Here is a 22646-nt window from a genome sequence, read left to right as displayed (position 1 = left end):
ATGCATTCAGGTTTCTGGCTGTTGCCAGGAAGAACCCTACTTTCTGTTGAACACGTTGTACACTGATTTGATTGGTGGACGAGGGGCCAACGTCTGTCATACATAATCCATGATACGTTTGTGTGTGTGTGTGTGTGTGTGTGTGTGTGTGTGTGTGTGTGTGTGTGTGTGTGTGTGTGTGTGTGTGTGTACTGTTTTTATCACGATGTATGTGGGTTATTTGAATTTTGGGTTGATGAAACTGTGTGCTAGAATTTTTTTTTTTCGGTCGGAAAAAAATGCATTCAGGTTTCTGGCTGTTGCCAGGAAGAACCCTACTTTCTGTTGAACACGTTGTACACTGATTTGATTGGTGGACGAGGGGCCAACGTCTGTCATACATAATCCATGATACGTTTGTGTGTGTGTGTGTGTGTGTGTGTGTGTGTGTGTGTGTGTGTGTGTGTGTGTGTGTACGCACGCACGCACGCATGCACGCACTTTAGTGTGAGCATGTGTGACAGATGAGGAAAAAGGCCAGAGGAAAGAGGGCAACGCAGCAGAGAAAAACACCCCACTGACTGCCCTATCTGCTCTCCCCCTCCCTTTGCAATTGCTCCACAGACCTCCATACGGGTATTTCACGTTGGCTGCTGACACAGTTAGGTCTCTGGGCATCTCTGGAGTCCTCTGGTGCAATATGTAGGTTGCACTAGCTTTTTTTGGCCACAGGAAGGCAGCGAAGAGCCTTGTCTGCCACAGAGGCTGCAGGCAGGCAGGCAGGCAGGCAGATGATGTGGATGAGAGTGTATGCATCCCTCCATATTATATTGTTGGGCCGATTCTTCAGTATACATGAATGGGATACTTTGACCCCCGTATGAGCCTGTAATTTTCCATGATGAAAACACGTTCATGATTCTTATTTAAAGCCGATACACGTTTGACATAGTACTAAAGATGTTGTTGAGACTGGTTGAGAAGATGAGCAAGACCATAATCAGATATCTAATGCATATGAGCTATAAAAAAAAATATGACAAGAACAAATTTGCCGCGGAAATATGAATGCATTTTGATGCCCGTTGTTTTCTCCGCGGTCCCTTGACTGTTCTCTAAACGCTTCCGAAGCTGTGATTGGTGGAAACGAGGGGAGACTGCGTGCACCAATAACAGGCAGAACTGTACAAAGAGATCTACTCCGCCCGCCCCCGCACAGCCTCAGCAGCCTTCACCATATCCAGCGCAGGAAGAGAGGGATGCATTATACTACAGACGTAAAGCATGTCCGGTCCTGTGAAAGATGAGGAGACAACAGCATTGGATTTCACATATCATACCACCTTTCCATTGATAAAGTGGGATTTGGGCGAAGAGCGATGGCTTTTGTGGATCGAGGAGCAGTAATGCAGAGAAGACTGCCTGTGTGGCAGGTGCTTTTGTGGTGGCATCATGTCTTTCTCTTGTGGAGTACAACAGACGGACAGACTCGCTACACCATCCCGGAGGAACTAACGCAGGGCTCCGTGATAGGAAATCTGGCCAAAGATCTGGGTTTAGTCGTCTCTGAGCTTCACCGACGCAAACTGCGGATTACCTCGGAGGCTGGTAAGCAGTATTTCAGCGTGGACTTGGGAAAAGGAGGACTGGTGGTCAGTGAGAGGATAGACAGGGAGGAACTGTGTGGACAAAGAGTGCCGTGTCTGTTACCTTTAGAGGTGGTTATAGAGAGCCCCCTGCAGCTGCATCGAATCGAGATCGAGATACAGGATATTAATGACAATTCCCCCAGTTTTATTACGAAAGAGAGGGTTTTGAAGATAGCAGAGTCGATTAACCCGGGCGCGCGATTTCCGCTCGAGAGTGCCCTGGATCCAGACGTCGTGGCCAATACGGTGCGAACCTACGCCATCAGCCGGAACGACCATTTCAAATTAAACATTAAAAATCACAAGGACGGTACGAAATTCCCCGAGCTGGTGCTGGAGAAGTCTCTCGATCGGGAGAAACAAGCTGTGCACAGGCTTATCCTCACCGCTGTGGATGGCGGCGATCCTGCGCGTTCAGGGACGTCTGAAATTACAATTACAGTGCTGGATATCAACGACAACGCGCCGCAGTTTGACAGACAGGTGTATGAGGTCAACGTAAGCGAAAACGCGGCGGCTGGAACGGAGATTTTGCGCGTCACAGCTACGGACACGGACGAGGGGGTAAATGGAGAAATTGAATACTTATTTGGAGAACAATCGACAGATTTGGTCGTGTCAATGTTTGATATTGAGCCAACCACCGGAGCGATAGTTGTGACAGGGGTGTTAGACTATGAAAAGAATCCGCTGCATAGATTTGACGTCATAGCTAAAGACAAGGGAAATCCCGAGCTGGAGAGTCACTGCGGCATTGAAATCAAAGTAGGCGATGTTAACGATAACACACCTGAAATTATTGTGACCTCCTTAACCACACCTGTTCCAGAAGATTCTGCTATCGGCACGGTCATTGCACTAATAAGTGCCAAAGACCCGGATTCGGGGGATAATGGTAAGGTGAAATTGATCGTGTCTTCAAATTCTCCATTCAAATTGAATCCATCCGTTTCTAACCATTACACGCTGGTAACGAATGGGCCACTTGACCGTGAAACATTGACACATCATAGCATAAAGATAAGCGCCACTGACGCGGGGAAACCATCACTGTCCAGTGAGAAAATAGTCACTGTTGATTTGTTAGATGTTAATGACAACCCACCAGTATTCTCCCAGCCTTCGTATATCATTTATGTTAAAGAGAATTACGCGGCTGGTAAAATATTATGCACAGTGTCCGCAACTGATCTCGACCAGAGTGACAACGCCAAGATCTCCTACTCCATCCTGGACTCTAAAGTACAGGACGTGTCTGTGTCGTCCTATGTTTACATCAACTCTGACAATGGCAGCATCTACAGCATGCACTCGTTTGATTATGAGAAACTGAAGGTGTTTCAGATCCAGGTGCAGGCTAAAGACCAGGGCTCTCCGTCTCTGAGCAGCAACGCCACTGTCCACGTTTTTATCCTGGACCAGAACGACAATGCCCCCTCTGTTATTTACCCCTCCCCCACTATTCTGGGGTCACTCTCTCATCAGAGGATGCCCCGTTCTGCTAAAGCTGGACATCTGGTTACCAAGGTAACGGCCGTGGATGCAGACTCGGGCCATAACGCCTGGATCTCCTATAAGTTGTCAGAGGCCACAGACGCCTCTCTGTTCACTGTCAGTCTTTACACAGGGGAGGTGAGGACTAAACGTGCTGTGTCCGAGCAGGACGACTCCTCTCAGAGGCTTCTCATAGAGATCAAGGACGACGGAGAACCGGTCCAGTCCGCCACGGTCACAGTGTCTGTTCTCATTGAGGATGGACTTCATGAGCCCATTCTGGATCTTAAACACAAAGTCAACGAGCCCAGAAAGAAAAGTGGGAGGATCACCCTGTACTTGATCCTCTCTCTGGCCGGGGTGTCCGTACTGTCTGTGCTGACTTTTCTCATTTTAGCAGTTAAGTGTATTAAGAACAGCAGGGACAGCGGTAGCTGCTGCATGAGACGGAGCGACTGTGACGACTACAAGAACCCCAACAGAAACCTGCAGATCCAGCTCAACACTGACGGACCTATAAAATATGTGGAGGTCCTGGGAGGGGACATGATGTCTCAGAGTCAGTCCTTCAGGTCCTGTCTCTCTCCCATGTCAGAGTACAGCGATTTCACCCTGGTTAAGCCCAGCAGCACCACTGACTTTAAGGAGATGATCAGTGTTTTAGACGCGTCTTTGCCAGACAGCACCTGGACCTTTGAGAGCCAGCAGGTGAGCAGACAAGGCTTTTGTTTCATATTGTCTCCATGAATTTCCCAAACTTGTCATGAGTGCTGCCATAGCCACAGCATTCATATCAAACTTTGTATCACGCGTGATGCTTTTGTGTTAACATAAAAAAAACAAAGTATAAAAATGTTCTTGTAAATATATTTTCCCTTTTTCGTGCTAAACAGCCGGGACACTCTGGGGCCCTACCGCACGTTCATGTTTATGTAGCAAGCCATCAAACACGTCATCAGTCTGATACACGTCATGCTTGCCACAGTTAGAACTAGCAGCACTGTCCATATGGCTGTCCGGGTGTTTGTTACGCTATATAAAAAAAAAAAAGAGAAAGTAGCTGACAATATTTCTGCCTGCTCTTAAACAGAGTGACTTGTAAAAAAAATGTATCATTTTGGACTGTTCGTGTGTCAAATGTGGACCTCACGTCAGGACTGACACGCGTTGCGTCTCAACGCGTCACACGACCTGGGCGGGGCTTTGCCTCCTTGCAGCGTGCTATTGTCGATGCTGCACGCTGCTGTTTGCAGACAGGAACAGGAATGTGAACGTCTCCAAACTTGCCTTTTCCCAGACAAAGTTAACCTAAATATAATGCTGCTTACCTTCGAAGCCAATATTGGTTGATTATACCTGTGGTGCTTTTTTGTTGTTTTCTTTTGATTTGATCTCTGAACTTTGAAAGCACGTCTTCGGACATTTGATGTATATTGTAATACTGCAAAATACTGAGCTCTGCAATGACAAGTCAGTCGTACTGCAGAAAAGGGTTTATAAATAATCCGGTGTAATCTGTACTGGTTGGTTTCTAATTACATGATAAGTACCTAATTAACTAAAAAAAATAGTATCCAAAATGTATGCAATTATATCACAGCATAAAATGGCATGCGTTACCTAAGGGATGTTTTAAACGTGTATTTTAGGAATACATATTAATCAGATGATGTTCAGTGTACTTTACCTAAGTGGTAGCATGCAAGTAGACATAGAGGAATTCTCTGTCACCGTCTGTCTCCCCAATGCAAATTCTACCAGGCTGCTGCACACAGCGATGCCAAGTCCCCCTCCAATTGGACGTAAGGGGGGGAATTGTGCACCAATGGCATAACGAACTGTACAAAGAGATCTACTCCCTCCCCCACGCAGCCTCGCCATCCTCACATTTGTAACGTTCAGGGCTGACAGACGGAGAGAGAGGGATGCCCTTATCAAACACACGGAGATCGCGTGTTATCATGAATACATACCTCGGCGATCTTTATATCGGAATACACAACATGGTTATGGATTACAATATCGTGTCTTTTGTGCTGACCGAAATCGCTGCGTGAGATCGGGCTTGGTAACGGATCGAGGATGACAAAAAGAACGGGGTGCGGAGACTGGAGATGGCGGGCTCTTTTGTGGCATCATTTCTTTCTCCTGTGGAGTACAATAGACGGACAGACTCGCTACACCATCCCGGAGGAGCCTAAACAAGGATATGTGGTAGGAAATCTAGCCAGAGATGTGGGTTTGGGTCTATCGGAGATGTATGAGCGTAACCTGCGCGTCGCCTCGGAGGCTGGTAAGCAGTATTTCAGCGTGGATGCGGGGAAGGGCGAGCTGGTGGTGAACGAGAGGATAGACAGAGAGGCTCTATGCGGACAAAGCGCCAGCTGCGTGCTACCTCTGCAGGTCGTGATAGAGAACCCGCTGCAGCTGCACCGGATAGAAGTGGAAATAAAGGATATAAACGACAACCCTCCTACTTTTCTAACAAGTGAGCTGGCGTTGAAAATAGCCGAAAGCACGGTCGCGGGCATGCGCTTTCCTTTGGAGAGCGCCTTGGACCCGGACGTGGGTACCAACTCCCTTAAATCCTACACTCTCAGTAAAGACGAGTGTTTCAGTTTGAAAGTAAAAGAGTCCGGTAACGGAAGAAAAGTCCCCGAGCTTGTTTTGGAGAGACAGCTGGACAGAGAGAGGAAGGCTGTCCACGAGCTGCTTTTGACTGCGTTGGACGGAGGCAATCCGGTGAGATCGGGAAATTCAAAGATAACGGTCACCGTTTTGGATGTTAATGATAATGTGCCTCAGTGTGAGAAACCAGTTTACAAAGCCTCCGTCAATGAGCGAGCCTCGAAGGGCACGTTAATCAGCAAAGTCAAAGCGACTGATAGTGACGAGGGCTTAAACGGGGAAGTAACGTATTCATTTGGTGAACGTACATCGGATGCTGTGTTGGCTACATTTGATATGGATCCGGTTACAGGAGAAATTACGCTGAAAGGTGATTTAGATTTCGAGGATACCGCAAATTATGAAATCGACGTAAATGTAAAGGATAAAGGCTCCCCGTCGATGGAGGGCCATTGCTCTCTCCACCTGGAGGTTGTAGACGTTAACGACAATGCTCCAGAAATAGTTTTAACCTCCCAGCCTAATCCTGTGCGTGAAGACGCGCCCACAGGCACGGTAGTAGCCTTGATCAGTGCCCGAGACCGCGACTCCGGTGAAAACGGAAAAGTGAAGTTACAGCTCCCGAAGAGCTCTCCATTCAGTCTGAAACCCTCCTTCTCTAATAATTACGCACTGGTCACCAGCGGTGGTTTAGACCGAGAGAGCTTCTCAGAGTATAATATTGAGTTAACAGCAACTGATGCAGGCTCTCCTCCCCTCAGTAGTCAGAAAACTATTCCTGTCACCATCATTGATGTGAATGACAACCCTCCTGTATTCTCTCAGCCCTCCTATAATGTCTATATAAAAGAGAATACGCTACCAGGCTCAATACTTTACTCGGTATCAGCATCTGATCTGGATTTTGGTGACAACGCCAAGATCTCCTACTCCATCCTGGACTCTAAAGTACAGGACGTGTCTGTGTCGTCCTATGTTTACATCAACTCTGACAATGGCAGCATCTACAGCATGCACTCGTTTGATTATGAGAAACTGAAGGTGTTTCAGATCCAGGTGCAGGCTAAAGACCAGGGCTCTCCGTCTCTGAGCAGCAACGCCACTGTCCACGTTTTTATCCTGGACCAGAACGACAATGCCCCCTCTGTTATTTACCCCTCCCCCGCTATTCTGGGGTCACTCTCTCATCAGAGGATGCCCCGTTCTGCAAAAGCTGGACATCTGGTTACCAAGGTAACGGCCGTGGACGCAGACTCGGGCCATAACGCCTGGATCTCCTATAAGTTGTCAGAGGCCACAGACGCCTCTCTGTTCACTGTCAGTCTTTACACAGGGGAGGTGAGGACTAAACGTGCTGTGTCCGAGCAGGACGACTCCTCTCAGAGGCTTCTCATAGAGATCAAGGACGACGGAGAACCGGTCCAGTCCGCCACGGTCACAGTGTCTGTTCTCATTGAGGATGGACTTCATGAGCCCATTCTGGATCTTAGACACAAAGTCAACGAGCCCAGCAAGAAAAGTGGGAGGATCACCCTGTACTTGATCCTCTCTCTGGCCGGGGTGTCCGTACTGTCTGTGCTGACTTTTCTCATTTTAGCAGTTAAGTGTATTAAGAACAGCAGGGACAGCGGTAGCTGCTGCATGAGACGGAGCGACTGTGACGACTACAAGAACCCCAACAGAAACCTGCAGATCCAGCTCAACACTGACGGACCTATTAAATATGTGGAGGTCCTGGGAGGGGACATGATGTCCCAGAGTCAGTCCTTCAGGTCCTGTCTCTCTCCCATGTCAGAGTACAGCGATTTCACCCTGGTTAAGCCCAGCAGCACCACTGACTTTAAGGAGATGATCAGTGTTTTAGACGCGTCTTTGCCAGACAGCGCCTGGACCTTTGAGAGCCAGCAGGTGAGCAGAGTGTAATGGCTTGTTTCTCCCAAACTTCACAACGCTATAATAGCCGATCTTCCAACAATTTAATTTATTAGAGTATGCAAAATGTTTGGCAATGTACTTCACTTATGGCACAAATATATTTAGAAGAAAAAAAACAAAAATGCTTGTTGTGTTTTTCCTCCTCAGGCTAAAAGTAAGGCAACATGACATTGCTTGGTTTCATTTGTTAGTACCTCTTAACTGTTAACAATAATCTCGACTATTTCTATCCTTTTCACCAAACATGATGTGTTGATGTCCTATAACACATTTCCTTTTGGTTCATCACAAAAAGTCAAGTAACTACATAACCCAGAGTTGTATTTCGTGGTGTCCTGTTAGTGCAGTTGAACGTCACTCTTGCTTGTGAGATGGGTGTGAATATTTCTGCACCATTGCTGTTTTCATTGCCTCCGTCACCCTTGGTGTTCATGTTTTGAAACAGGGTGTGCTTTGCCCTGTGATGTTTCTTCTTAGTCTGTAGGATTGTATCTTTAATTTGATAATATGAATAGATAAGTGACTCAGATTTCACTAAACAAATAGATTTGGTAACCTGTCTATGCATGCGCAATATATATAATCCAGGTAAGAAAGTGAATCAGCTTCATCTGGATAAAACCTGTATTGACAGAAACATTTCATCACTTCATCTAAGTGACCTCTTCGGTCTAAACTGACTGCAGGTATCCCCGCCCTTATAAACAATACAGTAGCATAACGACCGAAACCAACCATCAGTTTCATATGAAAATAGGCATGTCCATTAACTAGAATTTTCAATGGCTAACATTTCCAAATCGTCCGTAAATAGCACACATGGGGTCGCCGGTTCGAATCCCCGTGTTACCTCCGGCTTCGCCGAGCGTTTCTGAAGACACATTGGCCGTATCTGCGGGTGGGAAGCCGGATGCGGGTATGTGTCCTGGTCGCTGCACTAGCGCCTCTTCTGGTCGGTCAGGGCGCCTGTTCGGATGGGAGGGGGAATAGCGTGATCCTCCCACGTGCTACGTCCCCCTGGCGAAACCCCTCACTGTCAGGTGAAAAAAAAGCGGCTGGCGACTCCACATGTATCAGAGAAGGCATGTGGTAGTCTGCAGCCCTCCCCGAATCGGCAGAGGGTGGAGCAGCGACCCCCTCAAAAATAAATAAATAAACAAATAGTACACATGGCCACTGTAACGCCAGTTAATGGTCACGCCCATATTTGCATGTGAAGCCGATCGCTGGATTGGGTCGTTATGCCGCTGTATTGCGTTATAAGGGTGGGGATACCTGCAGCCAGTTGAACCTGAAGAGGTTGCTTAGATGAAGTGATGACACGTATCTGTCAATAAACGTTGTCTCCTGATGAACTGATTCACTTTCCTACACCTGGTAACCGTTTCATTGTTAAGAGAACTGAACTAGATTAAACTTCAGCAGCTGTTAGAAGCATAAAGTATTTGTTAGATTTTTTACAATTTAATCATAATTGTTTTGTTTAGTATCTGATCATTGTGAATCTAATCATTGAAAATATTTGCGTAAATTCAAGGGTAATCTGTTGAGCATCGGTCTTGCTTTTTTCAGTGAGAAAAAGATCTTACTATATCTCAGTAGCTTGTCGTGGTAGAAGCTCCAATCGTTTCCTTCGTGCATTGCTGCCTACCTAGAGAAAGGTCTTTAAGACTACTATGTCTTTAAAAGCACCGCTTGCTAAACGTTTATTGGATAAGGGAGGGGGGTGCTGTGAACCAATGGCGTCCATGACTGTACAAAGAGATCTGCTCCCCCCCCACCCACCCCCACCCCACCCCACCCCACCCCACCCCACTACCACCATGCAGCCTAACAGCCATAAACCCCTCGATGCTTTGTGAGAGGAGGATGCGCTTACACGCCACAGCCTGAAAATATCGATTATTTTTTTGGAGAATATTGAAAGGAAATACTTGGTCTGGGCGAGGTATGTCAGAAATACAACGTTTTTTCTGGACAACACATGGATGGGAAACGTAACGTTGTAACGTATCAGAGATGACAAAGAGGGTGAGATGCGGAGACTGGAGATGGCGGGCTCTTTGGCTGCATCATTTCTTTCTCCTGTGGAGTACAATAGACGGACAGACCCGGTACACCATCCCGGAGGAAGTAAAGCAGGGCTCTGTGGTAGGAAATCTAGCCAAAGATGTGGGTTTGGGTCTATCGGAGATGTATGAGCGTAACCTGCGCGTCGCCTCCGAGGCTGGTAAGCAGTATTTCAGCGTGGATGCGGAGAAGGGCGAGCTGGTGGTGAACAAGAGGATAGACAGAGAGGCTTTATGCGGACAAAGCGCCAGCTGCGTGTTGTCACTGCAGGTCGTGATAGAGAACCCCTCACAATTACACCGAGTTGAGGTGGAAATACAAGATATTAACGACAATTCCCCGAGTTTCCCGTCAAGAGTTGTGACGTTAGAAATAGCGGAGTCCGCGTCTGCGGGGGCGCGTTTTCCTTTGGAGAGTGCGCAGGATCTCGACGTTGGCAGCAATTACGTCAGATCGTATAGTCTGAGTAAAGACGACTGCTTTAATTTGAATATAAAAGATGTGACCGGCGGGAGGAAGGTTCCAGAACTAGTCTTGGCGAAACCTCTCGACCGAGAGAAAAAAGCTCTACACCAGCTTCTGTTGACGGCATTAGACGGGGGCAATCCGGTGCGATCCGGAACCGCTCAGATAACAATAAAAGTGCTCGACAATAATGATAATTTCCCTGTATTTGAGAAAAACCTTTACAAAGTTTCCATAAGCGAGAACAGCGCAGAGGGCACATCAGTCATCACACTGAAAGCGACGGATATGGATGAAGGTTTAAACGGAGAGATAGACTATGCCTTCGGGATGCACACACCGGACAATGTCGTGGCTGTGTTCGACATCGACGCTTTAACCGGAAAGGTCACTCTTAAACGCAAATTAGATTTCGAAACAATGACCAATTATGAAATAGATGTTATTGCTAAGGATAAAGGAGCTCCTAAAATGGAGGGGCATTGTACTGTTCAGGTAGAGGTGTTAGATGTAAACGACAACGCTCCAGAAATTGTACTCAACTCCAAACCCAGCCCCGTGCGTGAGGACGCCCCAAGTGGCACCATAGTGGCTTTGGTCGCTGCCAGAGATGTTGATGCCGGTGAAAACGGTAAAGTAACGCTACAAATACCCAAAGGCTCTCCGTTTAGCCTGAAACCCTCCTTCTCTAATAATTACGCACTGATGACCAGTGGCGCTTTAGACCGAGAGAGCTTCTCAGAGTATAATATTGAGATAACAGCCACCGATGCAGGATCTCCTCCTCTCTCTAGTAAGAAGGTTATTCCTGTCACCGTTACTGATGTGAATGACAGCCCTCCTGTATTCTCTCAGTCCTCCTATAATGTTTATATAAAAGAGAATACGCTACCAGGCTCAATACTTTACTCGGTATCAGCATCTGATCTGGATTTTGGTGACAACGCCAAGATCTCCTACTCCATCCTGGACTCTAAAGTACAGGACGTGTCTGTGTCGTCCTATGTTTACATCAACTCTGACAATGGCAGCATCTACAGCATGCACTCGTTTGATTATGAGAAACTGAAGGTGTTTCAGATCCAGGTGCAGGCTAAAGACCAGGGCTCTCCGTCTCTGAGCAGCAACGCCACTGTCCACGTTTTTATCCTGGACCAGAACGACAATGCCCCCTCTGTTATTTACCCATCCCCCGCTATTCTGGGGTCACTCTCTCATCAGAGGATGCCCCGTTCTGCTAAAGCTGGACATCTGGTTACCAAGGTAACGGCCGTGGATGCAGACTCGGGCCATAACGCCTGGATCTCCTATAAGTTGTCAGAGGCCACGGACGCCTCTCTGTTCACTGTCAGTCTTTACACAGGGGAGGTGAGGACTAAACGTGCTGTGTCCGAGCAGGACGACTCCTCTCAGAGGCTTCTTATAGAGATCAAGGACGACGGAGAACCGGTCCAGTCCGCCACGGTCACAGTGTCTGTTCTCATTGAGGATGGACTTCATGAGCCCATTCTGGATCTTAGACACAAAGTCAACGAGCCCAGCAAGAAAAGTGGGAGAATCACCCTGTACTTGATCCTCTCTCTGGCCGGGGTGTCCGTACTGTCTGTGCTGACTTTTCTCATTTTAGCAGTTAAGTGTATTAAGAACAGCAGGGACAGCGGTAGCTGCTGCATGAGACGGAGCGACTGTGACGACTACAAGAACCCCAACAGAAACCTCCAGATCCAGCTCAACACTGACGGACCTATTAAATATGTGGAGGTCCTGGGAGGGGACATGATGTCTCAGAGTCAGTCCTTCAGGTCCTGTCTCTCTCCCATGTCAGAGTACAGCGATTTCACCCTGGTTAAGCCCAGCAGCACCACTGACTTTAAGGAGATGATCAGTGTTTTAGACGCGTCTTTGCCAGACAGCACCTGGACCTTTGAGAGCCAGCAGGTGAGCAGAGAATTATATATTAGCTTCATAAATGTTCCATAAAACTTAACTTGGTCAATGATGCGATGATTTCCTCAAATGGTATTTCGAATATTACAGGGTTTTTTTCCACTGAAAATAAGAACTGTTGCAGGGAATGAAAAAGATCTCAGAGCTGTATTTAACATACAACTCTTCTGCAATATGACTCAGTCTGCATGTGTGGCGATCCGCTGTATTGTGTTACTGTAAAGAATAATGGGTCACGCTTTATTTGAAGGGGTATGCATAAGACTGACATGACACCTGTCATGAATATGAAGGGATCTTTATGAATGTTTAAGACTATTGTTATTGTCATTCGGCCAATTATGTCCTTTTTTGGGGGGGGGGGGTTTCCCCCCCTTGTCTCCCAATTGTACTTGGCCAATTACTCCACTCTTCCGAGCCGTCCTGGTCACTGCTCCACCCCCTCTGCCTATCCGCGGAGGGCTGCAGACTACCACATGCCTCCTCCGATACATGTGGAGTCACCAGCCGCTTCTTTTCACCTGACAGTGAGGAATTTCACCAGGGGGACGGAGCGCGTGGGAGGATCACGCTATTCCCCCCAGTTCCCCCTCCCCCCCTTAACAGGCGCACCGACCGACCAGAGGAGGCGCTAGTGCAACGAACAGGACACATACCCACCCGCAAATTGTGTTTGTAGGGACGCCCGACCAAGCCGGAGGTAACACGGTGATTCGAACCTGCGATCCTATTGTTGGTAGGCAACGGAATATACCCCCACGCCACCCGGACGCCCCCAATTATTTTATTTTTAATGCAAAGGTGCCATTGTTTGAGATGTGTTTGTGGTACTAATCCGAGTGGGTCCGAGCCCCTCGATCTGATATATTTTGCGCGTCTCTAGCTCGAAAACAGACATCCCAAACAACGTAACCTCTGCATTAAAAATGACACAATTGACAGAATGACACTTAATGACAACGGTCATATAGATTCACACAGACTTTTATTTTCATAACTGGTGTCATGTCACAGTCTTATGCACGCCGCTGCAGAATCAGAATCGCCTTTATTCTTCACCGTACATTACATGCACTAGGAATTTTACTTTGTGTTGTCAATGCACCTCAGTACAGTACAGTACAATATATACACAGAATACCTACTATTACATACAATACACTGTGCAATACAACAGTGGATATAAGGTGTACAATATACAATACAATACATTATACAAAACCTACAATATACAATTCAATATAATGTACAACATGGTATGCAATATAACATACAGCACCAGTCATTGCAGTGAGTAGTATTAATTAAATATAAATATATGCTAAACGATAGATGATGTATAAAATTCACAGTAGATAAGTGGTAATGTAGTATGAGTAATCAATACTGAGGGCACAGTGGTACCACATAAATACAGAAATACAACATACAATGCAATAGTTCAGGAGGTATTGAGAAGGGCTACCCCCTTTGGGATAGAAGCTATTGTGGTGACGTGTTGTTTTAGTCTTGATAGACCTGTACCGCTGCCTGGAAGGCAGTCTTATGAACAGGCTGTGGGCTGGATGGGAGAGATCGGCCACAATCTTCCCCGCATGTTTCCTGGCTCTGAAGCTGTGTAGGTCCTTAATAGAGGGCAGGTGGCAACTGATGACCCTCTGAGCCGCGCGTACAACTCATTGTAGCCTGGTCTTAGAGCGAGCAGACACAGGGTCATACCAGACGGTGATGGATGAGGTCAGGATGCGCTCTATGACAGCCCCGTAGAACTGAACCAGAATGTGTGGGCTGACGTGGAGTCTCTTCAGCTGTCGCAGGAAGAACATCCGCTGCTGTGCTTTCTTGGCCAGGATGGTGATGTTGTTGTCCCACTTCAGTGTGTTAGAGTTAGTAGTACCCAGGAAGTTGATTAATTCCACCTCGGTGACAGTGGCGGCATTAACTGCCAGGGGGGAGTGGGTTGGAGCGCATTTTTGTGGTAGTCCATAATCATATCCACTCTTTTGTTGGTGTTGAGCTCCAGATTGTTGCTAGCACACCACGACACAAGATGCTCAACCACCCTCCGGTAGTTAGATTCATCATTGTTAGCGATGAGGTCTACCACTGCGGTGTCATCCGCGAATTTGAGGATTTTATCAGATTGGTCGCCAGAGCTGCAGTTATTGGTACATGTGTAGAGCAGCACACAGCTTTGCGGGACACCCGTGCTAACTGTGAGAGGGTCAGACAGGCGAGAGCCCAGTCTTACGTACTGACTCGTGTTAGTAAGAATGGTTGTAATCCACTGACAGATGGAGGAGTCGGTGCTTAGCTGGGCCAGTTTGCTATGGGGAATGTCCGGGATAATGGTGTTGAAGGCTGAGCCTAAGTCCACAAACAGGACTCTGACGTAGATGTTTGGTTTGTCCAGGTGCTGCAGGATGTAGCGGAGCCCCATGTTCACAGCGTCCTCTACTGAGCGACTGGACCTGTATGCAAACTGCGCATGTCCCAATGCATGCTACAATGTCCCAGTATAAACCTGATGACATAATAAAGAAAGCAAAATAGTTCATATCGCTCATCCATACGAGTCTTGCGCTCGTGGAAAAGGTTCGGTTTGTTTGAAACGATTGAAATTAACTCTCTGCTCAAGAGGGCTCAAGCTTTTCAAGAGCAATTCATGTCGAATATTTGATTTGCATATTTATTCCCCCTCACTCCTGTAGAAGATAGAATGTGTGTAGCTCCGTAAAATGGCTGAAAACTCCACATTTAGAGGTAAAGACCGCCAGACTATTTGTAATGGCGTTGAAGGCGTAGAGGAAGGTGGCTTTTTGAAGACCAGTCAGTCATTCGTAACACACTTAATTTTATTTAATAATAAACACGGCAGTTTTCTGCTTATGTCTTGTTTTAGTTGCATATATATGTGTTTTCGAAGACATGATGCAGAATTAGATAGATGATGATGGTGTTAAACTGCATGGTGACCAAAAAAGAAATCCCCTTTAGTTGCGGTGACATCCAGGCTGTATCCAGCACACAACAGCCCCGGCCTGTTTTCCCAATTGGATGAGAGAGCGAAAAGCTCTCCGCCAATAAAGCCCAGAACTGTACAAAGAGATCTACTCCCCTCCCCCCCCCCCGTGTTGCCTCGCCATCATAACTGCTCAGAGCTGCAGGGAAGAAAGGGATGCGCGCACACGAAAGGAGATTAACCACATTTATGTGATAATGCATCGATCATGGATACGAATTTCCATTGCCCCTGTACTGGAATACTCCCTTGGATGATGTGTTTTAACATCGTGTCCTTTTGTTCGGAGTAATGTCTGGACTGCATACGATGTGTTGTAACGGACCAGGGATGACAAAGAGAACGGGGTGCCGCGACTGGAGACGGCAGACTCTTAGGTGGCAATTTTTCTTTCTGTTATGGAGTACAATAGACGGACAGACCCGGTACACCATCCCGGAGGAACTAAAGCAGGGCTCCGTGGTAGGAAATCTAGCCAAAGATGTGGGTTTGGGTCTATCGGAGATGTATGAGCGTAACCTGCGCGTCGCCTCCGAGGCGGGTAAGCAGTATTTCAGCGTGGATGCGGGGAAGGGCGAGCTGGTGGTGAACGAGAGGATAGACAGAGAGGCTTTATGCGGACAAAGCGCCAGCTGCGTGCTACCTCTGCAGGTCGTGATCGAGAACCCGCTGCAGCTGCACCGGATAGAAGTGGAAATACAAGACATCAACGACAACCCTCCGAGTTTTCTCACGAAAGAGCGGAATCTGAAAATTGCAGAATTGACAGCGGCGGGTGCGCGCTATCCGCTAGAAATGGCGCAGGACCTCGACGTGGGCGTCAATTCGCTCAAGTCCTACACCCTGAGTAAAGACGAGTGTTTCAGTTTGAAGATGAAGGAATTAGCCGATGACAGAAAAGTGCCGGAACTCGTACTGGAGAAGCCGCTAGACCGGGAGAGGCAGGGTGTGCACCGCTTATTGTTAACCGCTCTGGACGGAGGCAATCCGGTCCGATCAGGAACGTCGAAAATCACCGTGACCGTCCTGGACAACAACGACAACGTCCCCGTTTTTAAAAAGACGTTATACACGGCCACTGTTGATGAAAACAGTGCAAGTGGGTTTCCGCTGATTAAAGTTGAGGCGACGGACGCAGACGAGGGTCCTAACGGAGAGATTGAATACGCGTTTGCCGAGCATACGCCGGAGTCGGTCTTCTCAACTTTGCAGATAAACTCGGCGACGGGAGAAATGGTCTTATTAGGAGGGCTAGATTATGAAAAAAGCGCGACGTATGAAATAGATATTACCGGAAGGGATAAGGGGATTCCCCAAATGGAGGGTCACTGTCGAGTGCAGGTAAAGGTTTTAGATATAAATGACAATGCCCCGGAAATTGTTCTCACTTCCAAACCCAGCTCGATACGCGAGGACTCGCCGAGTGGAACCGTGGTTGCCTTGCTCAGTGCCCGGGACCTTGACTCGGGAGAAAACGGTAAAGTGACATTATTACTTCCCAAGGGGTTTCCTTTTACTTTCAAACCCTCATTTTCTAATAATTACGCTCTGGTCACCAGTGGTAGTTTGGACCGGGAGAGTTCCCCGGAGTATAATATTGACATAACAGCCATTGATGCTGGCTCACCTCCCCTAACCAGTAGGAAAACTATTCCTGTCACCATCATTGATGTGAATGACAACCCTCCTGTATTCTCTAAGCCCTGCTATAATGTCTATATAAAAGAGAATACGCTACCAGGCTCAATACTTTACTCGGTATCCGCATCTGATCTGGATTTTGGTGACAACGCCAAGATCTCCTACTCCATCCTGGACTCTAAAGTACAGGACGTGTCTGTGTCTTCCTATGTTTACATCAACTCTGACAATGGCAGCATCTACAGCATGCACTCGTTTGATTATGAGAAACTGAAGGTGTTTCAGATCCAGGTGCAGGCTAAAGACCAGGGCTCTCCGTCTCTGAGCAGCAACGCCACTGTCCACGTTTTTATCCTGGACCAGAACGACAATGCCCCCTCTGTTATTTACCCCTCCCCCGCTGTTCTGGGGTCACTCTCTCATCAGAGGATGCCCCGTTCTGCTAAAGCTGGACATCTGGTTACCAAGGTAACGGCCGTGGACGCAGACTCGGGCCATAACGCCTGGATCTCCTATAAGTTGTCAGAGGCCACAGACGCCTCTCTGTTCACTGTCAGTCTTTACACAGGGGAGGTGAGGACTAAACGTGCTGTGTCCGAGCAGGACGACTCCTCTCAGAGGCTTCTCATAGAGATCAAGGACGACGGAGAACCGGTCCAGTCCGCCACGGTCACAGTGTCTGTTTTCCTTGAGGACGGACTTCATGAGCCCATTCTGGATCTTAAACACAAAGTCAACGAGCCCAGCAAGAAAAGTGGGAGAATCACCCTGTACTTGATCCTCTCTCTGGCCGGGGTGTCCGTACTGTCTGTGCTGACTTTTCTCATTTTAGCAGTTAAGTGTATTAAGAACAGCAGGGACAGCGGTAGCTGCTGCATGAGACGGAGCGACTGTGACGACTACAAGAACCCCAACAGAAACCTGCAGATCCAGCTCAACACTGACGGACCTATTAAATATGTGGAGGTCCTGGGAGGGGACATGATGTCTCAGAGCCAGTCCTTCAGGTCCTGTCTCTCTCCCATGTCAGAGTACAGCGATTTCACCCTGGTTAAGCCCAGCAGCACCACTGACTTTAAGGAGATGATCAGTGTTTTAGACGCGTCTTTGCCAGACAGCACCTGGACCTTTGAGAGCCAGCAGGTGAGCAGAGAATAAAATCACCATGACTTTTGATATGTTGCACTCCATTGAGGGGTTTTATAGCACACTTTAATGTTTTATCTTCTGGTAATATGCTGCATTGTGTGGAAAATTTGGAAATGTGTCATCTCTGTTGAATATACTTTAAAATATATTTCTTCTTGTGCTTAACAATTGCAGTGGCAGTGATATGCAGTTAATACTCACCATAATTACTACTTTATAATTTGGCATCACCTGAATCTAACTTTACATGATACTGCCATTATTAGGGCTATGCATCAACAATTTCCTTTAATCGCCTCAAAAATTAATTCAATATGAGGCAAATACATGGTCACCTGTTCTTGGAGCTGAACATAATTTCTTCATTTGACAAGAAACATGTTTCATTGCCCGTTTACTGCTGCAGCTTGTGTAGGTTTTGGACTTACATTAACATTGTTGTAGTTATCGTTAGAATTGTGGCGATGCCCTTTTAAGTGGACTTTGTGGGGCTGGGTTTTTCACCTCCCAAGATTTAGATAGAGAAACGAAAAGTATAGATTTGTATTCATGATAAAATGAAAAAAAATTGCTTTTAGTGCATGGTTTGTGTTGTCAGTAATTGCCTTAATTATTTGGTTTCAACATGTAGTACCGCATATTCGGTTTATTTATTTTAAATGTATACGTTTTTTCACAGAGCACATTGGTTTAGTTAATCAAAACCACGTGCATTGTTAAACGAATCGAATCGATAATATTTGTAATGATTTACAAACAAATATGCACGGTGAGTTCAATATCAAATGCATTTTATTGTAGGGATCAGTTATCCTTTTTATGATAAACATATTCACTGATGTGTGCATGAAGTCTGCCATAGCAACAGTATAAACCATCCTCTCATGTCTGTCACACGTCCCGGTATTAAAGGCGGGTGTATCTTTAAGAGCACTACTCGCCTGCCTTCGTATTGGCTGGAAGAGACGCAAGCTTTGTACCAATAGCAGGCCGAACTGTACAAAGAGATCCACTCCCCCGCCCCCCTTCCCCCCTCCTCCCCGCACGCTACATCGCCATCGTAACCCATAAGGTGCTTAGAGCTGGAGGAGAGGGCTGCGTTCATGCACATGAAGCAGGGCGCAGTTTATATTGTCATTGAGCGACTCCATTTTGGGAATATTTATTTGGAATTTTCCGACGATGGATTTTACCACTGAGATCTTTGCTGTGGATCACATCTCGACGCGAAATGATGCTTTGTAACGGACCAGGGATGACAAAGAGGGAGAGATACAGGGACTGGAGATGGCGGGCTCTTTGGTGGCATCGTTTCTTTCTCCTGTGGAGTACAATAGACGGACAGACCCGGTACACCATCCCGGAGGAACTAAAGCAGGGCTCTGTGGTAGGAAATCTAGCCAGAGATGTGGGTTTGGGTCTATCGGAGATGTATGAGCGTAACCTGCGCGTCGCCTCCGAGGCTGGTAAGCAGTATTTCAGCGTGGATGCGGGGAAGGGCGAGCTGGTGGTGAACGAGAGGATAGACAGAGAGGCTCTATGCGGACAAAGCGCCAGCTGCGTACTACCTCTGCAGGTCGTGATCGAGAACCCGCTGCAGCTGCACCGCATCGAGGTTCAGATAAGAGACATAAACGACAATTCCCCGAGTTTCCTCAAAAACGAGCTCACCTTAGAAATAGCCGAATCCACGGTGGTGGGCGTGCGATTCCCTTTAGAGAGCGCCGAGGACCACGACGTGGGGAGCAATGGGTTAAAGACTTACATTCTCAGTAAAGACGACTGTTTCAGTTTGAAGGTGAAGCAGATCGAAGATGGGAGAAACGTGCCGGAGTTGGTGCTAGAAAAGCCTCTCGACCGAGAGACAAAGCCCACACACCAGCTGTTGCTTACGGCTCTGGACGGCGGGAATCCCGTCAGGTCTGGGACATCACAAATAACTATAAGTGTGCTTGACATTAATGATAACATCCCGGTGTTTCAAAACACGTTATACAAAGTTGCTATAAGTGAAAGCAGTGCAAAGGGCACGTTAGTCGTGAAAACAAAAGCGGACGACGTAGACGAGGGTCTTAACGGAGAAGTCGAATATACCTTCGGCATTCATACTCCAGATCAAGTTTTAAAACTCTTTGACGTGAACCCTGTAACGGGTGACATATTTTTAAAGGGTCAGCTGGATCACGAAGTTGCAATGACGTATCGGTTAGATATTAGTGCAAAAGATAAAGGCACCCCCAAAATGGAGGGCCACTGTCGCGTCCAGGTTGACGTTATAGATGTTAATGACAACGCCCCGGAAATTGTCCTCACCTCTCAACCTAGCGCCATACCGGAGGACGCTTTAAGTGGCACTGTCATAGCTTTGCTCAGCGCACGGGACCTTGACTCCGGCGACAACGGAAAAGTGACATTACAACTCCCCAAGGGCTCTCCTTTTAGTCTGAAACCCTCCTTTTCCAACAATTACGCTCTCGTAACGAGTGCTGTTTTAGACCGGGAGAGATTCTCAGAGTATAATATTGAAATAACGGCGACTGATACGGGCTCTCCTCCCCTAACAAGTAGAAAATATATAACTGTGACCATCGCAGATGTGAATGACAACCCTCCTATATTCTCTCAGCCCTCCTATAATGTTTATGTAAGAGAAAATGCACTACCAGGATCAATACTTTACTCAGTATCAGCATCTGATCTGGATTTTGGTGACAACGCCAAGATCTCCTACTCCATCCTGGACTCTAAAGTACAGGACGTGTCTGTGTCGTCCTATGTTTACATCAACTCTGACAATGGCAGCATCTACAGCATGCACTCGTTTGATTATGAGAAACTGAAGGTGTTTCAGATCCAGGTGCAGGCTAAAGACCAGGGCTCTCCGTCTCTGAGCAGCAACGCCACTGTCCACGTTTTTATCCTGGACCAGAACGACAATGCCCCCTCTGTTATTTACCCCTCCCCCGCTATTCTGGGGTCACTCTCTCATCAGAGGATGCCCCGTTCTGCTAAAGCTGGACATCTGGTTACCAAGGTAACGGCCGTGGACGCAGACTCGGGCCATAACGCCTGGATCTCCTATAAGTTGTCAGAGGCCACAGACGCCTCTCTGTTCACTGTCAGTCTTTACACAGGGGAGGTGAGGACTAAACGTGCTGTGTCCGAGCAGGACGACTCCTCTCAGAGGCTTCTCATAGAGATCAAGGACGACGGAGAACCGGTCCAGTCCGCCACGGTCACAGTGTCTGTTCTCATTGAGGATGGACTTCATGAGCCCATTCTGGATCTTAAACACAAAGTCAACGAGCCCAGCAAGAAAAGTGGGAGGATCACCCTGTACTTGATCCTCTCTCTGGCCGGGGTGTCCGTACTGTCTGTGCTGACTTTTCTCATTTTAGCAGTTAAGTGTATTAAGAACAGCAGGGACAGCGGTAGCTGCTGCATGAGACGGAGCGACTGTGACGACTACAAGAACCCCAACAGAAACCTCCAGATCCAGCTCAACACTGACGGACCTATTAAATATGTGGAGGTCCTGGGAGGGGACATGATGTCTCAGAGTCAGTCCTTCAGGTCCTGTCTCTCTCCCATGTCAGAGTACAGCGATTTCACCCTGGTTAAGCCCAGCAGCACCACTGACTTTAAGGAGATGATCAGTGTTTTAGACGCGTCTTTGCCAGACAGCACCTGGACCTTTGAGAGCCAGCAGGTGAGAAAATAACGACAGTATATCGGTCTTTTTTTCCAACTGCATTTTCAATTGCTCGTATACTTGTTTTTCTGTGAAGTGTATTTCCAATTTGAAGAATGAAAGCAGTTTTCTGGACATTCGTTGTCATCCATGACACTAGTCACACAAACCATTAAAGGAGAAGAATCAGAATAAGACATCGTGTAAAATCGCCTGTCATTTGATTCTGATGTCGTTTCAGGTTGTTATGAAAAATAGCGTCTCGCACCTTTTTAACTGTCGCTACATATTTATATGTTTAGGTTATGGAAGAATTAACGCTGTTGATGTGGATTTTTTATTTTCTTTTTGTTTTCCCCCTATGGGAGTGTGTTCATCATCAGTTTGTATGGATGTCTTATCACTTCAACACCAGTGTCGGTGTTATGGGCGGGTCTTGGTGGTTCAGGTCCGTCCAATAAGGTCACTGTGCCCCCTCAGCGGAATTCTCTCCCTGACAAAAAAAAAACTGAAATATCTTTACAGCTATAAATAAAATTAAGTCAAACAATATGGTAATGGTAGCCTTAAAACCGTAATGCAAAATAAAGCACAAAACGGTGATACGTTCATTTAGGAAACCATTTCTTACTGGAAAAATAGCAACCCCCTACCTAGCCAATCAAAACCAACTACCATATCCGCGTCGTATGACCAGCCAATCAATTTTTATTACGAGGATACGTAGAGACGTTAGGTGGGCGGGGCTAATACCGATATTTTCTTGGCGGTAAACAAATCTAAAACTTCGCGAGCTGTTCTCGTGGTAAGTTCATAAATCCGCTTATGCAGCGTGGGAACATGTCTCCTGCTTTATATACTGTGCTGTTTAAGAGTGCTATTGTTTGCGCTTGTGGCTACGTGTCACATAGCTACCGGTTCTTGATGCGGCCGGAAGGATGTTGTGAGGGTGGTGGCCCAATGTACAGGTTTATTC

The 22646-nt window shown here is 47.0% G+C and overlaps 6 protein-coding genes across 9 annotated transcripts in view; all 6 read left to right on the top strand.

Annotated features, from left to right (window-relative positions):
- Positions 1-22646, top strand: part of LOC130122884 (protocadherin gamma-A11-like) — a 311235-nt gene that overhangs the window by 257235 nt on the left and 31354 nt on the right. The gene's annotated exons all lie outside the window — the stretch shown is intronic.
- On the top strand, positions 1359-3869 carry LOC130125988 (protocadherin gamma-C5-like). The gene has a single exon (XM_056295366.1). It carries the CDS (start codon positions 1359-1361, stop codon positions 3867-3869), a length of 2511 nt encoding a protein of 836 aa, XP_056151341.1.
- On the top strand, positions 5205-7673 carry LOC130123217 (protocadherin gamma-C5-like). Its single transcript, XM_056292389.1, has one exon. It carries the CDS (start codon positions 5205-5207, stop codon positions 7671-7673), a length of 2469 nt encoding a protein of 822 aa, XP_056148364.1.
- LOC130125967 (protocadherin gamma-C5-like) lies at positions 9699-12200 on the top strand. The gene has a single exon (XM_056295346.1). The coding sequence runs from the start codon at positions 9705-9707 to the stop codon at positions 12198-12200; it is 2496 nt and encodes an 831-aa protein (XP_056151321.1). The 5' UTR covers positions 9699-9704.
- LOC130123301 (protocadherin gamma-C5-like) lies at positions 15520-17988 on the top strand. The gene has a single exon (XM_056292475.1). The coding sequence runs from the start codon at positions 15520-15522 to the stop codon at positions 17986-17988; it is 2469 nt and encodes an 822-aa protein (XP_056148450.1).
- LOC130123400 (protocadherin gamma-C5-like) lies at positions 19235-21700 on the top strand. Its single transcript, XM_056292588.1, has one exon. The coding sequence runs from the start codon at positions 19235-19237 to the stop codon at positions 21698-21700; it is 2466 nt and encodes an 821-aa protein (XP_056148563.1).

The sequence above is a fragment of the Lampris incognitus genome, chromosome 1 (genome assembly GCF_029633865.1).
Source record: "Lampris incognitus isolate fLamInc1 chromosome 1, fLamInc1.hap2, whole genome shotgun sequence".
Classification (NCBI taxonomy): Eukaryota; Metazoa; Chordata; class Actinopteri; order Lampriformes; family Lampridae; genus Lampris; species Lampris incognitus.
Note: the sequence above shows the minus strand (reverse complement) of the source record. Positions and strands in the feature narration are given on the sequence as shown.

Coding starts and splice junctions, on each gene's coding strand:
- LOC130125988 (XM_056295366.1), top strand. CDS start 1,359: ATGGCTTTTGTGGATCGAGGAGCAGTAATGCAGAGAAGACTGCCTGTG.
- LOC130123217 (XM_056292389.1), top strand. CDS start 5,205: ATGACAAAAAGAACGGGGTGCGGAGACTGGAGATGGCGGGCTCTTTTG.
- LOC130125967 (XM_056295346.1), top strand. CDS start 9,705: ATGACAAAGAGGGTGAGATGCGGAGACTGGAGATGGCGGGCTCTTTGG.
- LOC130123301 (XM_056292475.1), top strand. CDS start 15,520: ATGACAAAGAGAACGGGGTGCCGCGACTGGAGACGGCAGACTCTTAGG.
- LOC130123400 (XM_056292588.1), top strand. CDS start 19,235: ATGACAAAGAGGGAGAGATACAGGGACTGGAGATGGCGGGCTCTTTGG.